Source organism: Pterocles gutturalis, unplaced genomic scaffold (assembly GCF_000699245.1).
Source record: "Pterocles gutturalis isolate BGI_N339 unplaced genomic scaffold, ASM69924v1 scaffold24467, whole genome shotgun sequence".
In the NCBI taxonomy this organism is placed as follows: Eukaryota; Metazoa; Chordata; class Aves; order Pterocliformes; family Pteroclidae; genus Pterocles; species Pterocles gutturalis.
In genome coordinates, this window is record NW_010110865.1 from 1 (window position 1) to 3,915 (window position 3,915).

Here is a 3,915-nt window from a genome sequence, read left to right on the forward strand (position 1 = left end):
GTTGCAGGGGGCTGGTGTGACCCAAGCGCGGGACCTGGCACTTGGCTTTACCGTTCTGAACTTCCTCAGGAGAGAGCTCTGCGTTGGTGGTTGTGCCTCGCTGCTGCGAGCGGGCTCCTCCATGCTGGTGACGTGTTAACGAAGCAGCGCCGGCCCCGTGACCCCCTCTCCTTTTCCTTTCTGCAGGAGCTCAGTGTGGCTCTGTACAGGCACCTCCTTGGCCTTCGGGAGGGCGAGGGCAGCCCGGAGCAGCCTGCAGCCGGCCAGGATCTGAACCTCCTGTGCTGTGACATCGATCCGGCGCTGATCGCCAGGGCGCAGCGGTGCAGCCCCTTTCCCGCCTCCATCTCCTTCGCCAGCCAGGACATCATGGACCGCGCAGCCCGGGAGCCGTTCCGGCGCTCCTACCTGAGCCGTTTCGGCCGCTCCACCTTCGACATCGGTTTTTGCATGTCCGTGACCATGTGGATCCACCTGAACCATGGGGACAGCGGCTTGCTGGAGTTCCTGTCCTTCCTCGCCTCTCGGTGCCGGTACCTGCTGGTGGAACCGCAGCCCTGGAAGTGCTACAGGGCGGCCGCGCGGCGCCTGCGGAAGCTGGGCAGGAATGACTTCGATCACTTCCGCTCTCTCGCTATCAACGGGGATATGGCGGAGAGGATAACGCAGATCCTGACGAGGGACTGTGCCATGGAGCTCGTCTGTTGCTTTGGGAGCACCAGCTGGGACAGGAGGCTCTTGCTTTTTAAATCAAACGGCTCAAATCAGGAGGGCGAGGAGTCTTCAGAACAGGAGCAGTGACGGAGAAGTGGCCTCGTGTTCATGAATTCACAGGTGGGGAGGTGCGTGCTGTTTGCAGAGGCAGCTCTAGGAATTCCTAAAACCCTCCTGAGACCAGACCTCGACCTGCCTAAGGAGCTGGAGGCAAGTCATTTCTCTGCGATTTTTTTTCTTTTTTTCCTTTCCATCTGCGAAACGCGGTGGCAGTTTTAACGTCCTGTGTGGGTTCTGAGGTTGCTGTTCCCAGACAGCGCTCTTGAAATCAGAGTTGCTACGTGTGTGCTTTCTGTGGGTGCCAAGAATACCCACTGGAGGAAGACAGAACGTGTCTTTTTTGTCTCTGGAGCTTTTCAAGGAAAAGCTTTTTTTGACATCGACCCACGCGATGCACTGTTCTGCTTCTTCTCGTGTTTTCTGTACAAAATACTCTTGGAAAACACACAGACCTGCTTTCCCAGCTGTGAACTGGGAGTTGGATCGTCGCAGAGGGTGTCTGGTCAATAGGTTGCCCCGAGAGGTGGTGGAGCCCCATTGCTGGAAACACTCAAGGTCGGGCTGGCCGGGCTCTGAGCGAGCTGGAGATGTCCCTGCGCGTGGCAGGGGCTGGGCGAGGTGACCGCTGAAGGTCCCTTCCAGCCCAGACCCTCCTGTGGTTCTCTGGTACTGGTCAGACTGGGATCAGCGCAGACGGGGGTTGCCCGGAGCGGGATTTTTCCGAGGGGTTTCTGTGGGAGGATGTGAATTTGTGTCAGTGGATAACAGAGCGAGTGCTTTTTGTAATAATATCCTTGAAATAAAAAGAACTTCATTTCATCATAAATCTTGTGTGAGGTTTTTTTTTTAGTCTTTCTTTTTTGTTCATGTTGTTTTCAACACCTAAGCAGTCCCAGTTTCTAATTTCACCGTATTCGCAGGCTCAGACGAGGCTTTGGTGAGTTTGAGGCTGTGTTTCCCTGAGGTTAAAGTATTGCAGCTTTCACTGGATTGTGTGGGTTTTTAAATTTTTTCAGTGAAATCTGGGAAGAAGGAAAACTTGAGCAAAATGTCCTCTTTTCATTTTTCTTTTTTTAATATCCTGCCTAGCTTTAGTTCATACACGGCGGGTTTCTTAGCTGCGATAGTAAGCCGGAGTCCCACTTCTAAACAAGCCGAAAAGCTCCCTGGAGTAGACTGTGCCACGCGGATACAGATCACTGATGACTTTTATGAATTTCTAGGGTCTGCTGCTTCCTTACGGCGAAGTGAGAGGGACGCTCCGGTGTGTGCCGTCAGCGATGGGATGTTCTTGCGCCCAGGTGAGCCCGTGTGTAGGAGCAGAGAGGAGCTCTGGTTGCATTTTTATGTCCTTCCTGGGATTTCCTTGTTCTTTACTTGTGCAGTGACTGTAGCAGGGGGAGAGAAAGCTTTTCTTTCTCTCTTTTCTTTCTTTTATTTCTCAAGTGCAGCGTGTGAGTGTCCTGGCTGGCCTGAAGGGCTGCTGGGATCCGCGGATAACTTGGGAAAAAGCACGTGTGTGTGTGTGTGTACGTATGTTTAAAGAGACTCAGTAGGGTCACGGAAAAGTTCCATAAATGCAACTTCCACAGCGTTCTGCTACGTGGAGAATAGTTGCGACTCCTACCAGGAGTCCTGAGAGCTCCTCTGCCTTCTTGGCTGCAAACAGCCGTGCCATCCCGTGCCGTGGTTGTGGGATTTCTCGGAGATTTTTAAGCCTGGGCTGATTTTACTCTCCCTGGGGGAGTGAAGGGAGAACCATTTTGTTGTGGATTTTCCTGAGGGTTCACCCAGGTGCCCAATCTCTCTCTTGCAGTTCATGAATAGAAAACATTTATCGCTTTGGTCATTCAGCACCTCGCCTGGTCAATCCCTGGGCTGGGTGTTGGCTCCCGCAGCGCTGCCGGCAGCTCTCCTGCCTGGCTGCTGTTCCCTGTGCTGCGCGGCTGGTGGCACTGGAGGATCGCGCAACCTCCGGCCTCGCCCCTCGGGATGTTTCTGTTGGGTTGTGTCAATATTAGTTGCTGTTTTCTTTGAACTTTGAAATATTTATAAAATAGACCTGGGCTTATCTGTTCAGAGCTCGGGCTCAAATGGGTGAACGGGGTTGCTTGCCTTTTGTTTTCCTCTGGGGATTTACACACTCGCCTGGGGAAAAAAATGATGGAGAGTTGTTAGGAAGGTAGATAACCCAAAGAATTACACGCAGGAGACATCCCCTGTGCCCATCTGGAATGACCCTGCCCTTCAAAGAGACCCTGGCTGATGTTCCTGTGCACTGAGGATCAGTGTCTGTCCTTTGGGGCTGCTGCTTGTTGGAAGTGGGTTGGTTTGTTTTCTCCTTTTTTTCCCCAGCCTTTATATGCCCAGACCTGCAAACCAGCCCCATGTGTACCTGACAGTGGGATGACTTTTTATCTCTCTCTCAGGTTTGTGCTGTTGCTAATATCTCTGTGTCCCCTGTCCCAGAAACGGCCGAGCTCCAGAACGAGCTCTGTTCGCCTTTGTCACAGCGGCGTGTTTTGTTTCTCATCCTTTGGATATTGCCACAAATACAGCTCCAAAGAATGTCACCACGAATCTCTCTGCAGTTCTGGGGGTACTGAGGAGCTCAAAATGGAGTCGGTGCTTTAGCAGACAGGAGAAAAAACCAAGAAAAATCTCTTTCCTTTCCTTTTCAGCTTGCTGCTTCTGCTCTCCAGAAAGCTGTTGGGAGGTGAGGCAGGTGGGAACCCGGCTCCAGGACACAGCGACGGAGGAGAGCCTGTGGATCCCAACGGCAGTGCTTGTGTAAGGCTCTGGAGAATTATTTTTTTTTTAATACTCTGCTCTCTCTGCGTTTTGCAATGTGGCTCAAATGTGTTCCCAGCTCTCCTGAAGGCAGGACAGAAGGAGAGGAAAAATGAGGGTGAAAGCGCCGCTTCCGCTCCCTGCTGCCGAGAGCACTTTGTGAAGTTGGTTTGTGATTGTTCATCGTGCAGCTGGTGGAAGGGAGATGCCCCTCGCTTGCATGTCCTGGGGATGGTTACCTGTGTAGAGCTCGGGGTGAGCAGCCTCTGCGTGCTCAGCTCCTCCGGGGCCAGCCTGGGGTGGCTGGTGCTGAAACAAGGGGAGATGCCCCCAGAGGAGCCACGGAGATGG

The 3,915-nt window shown here is 53.0% G+C and overlaps 1 protein-coding gene across 1 annotated transcript; it reads left to right on the forward strand.

Moving 5' to 3' along the window:
- Window positions 1-186: 186 nt before the first annotated feature.
- On the forward strand, window positions 187-801 carry BCDIN3D (BCDIN3 domain containing; the record flags this gene model as incomplete). Its single annotated transcript, XM_010073566.1, has 1 exon — window positions 187-801. A coding segment is annotated over one exon (615 nt), but the record flags the coding sequence as incomplete, so codon positions are not given.
- Between the last annotated feature and the right edge of the window lie 3,114 nt (window positions 802-3,915).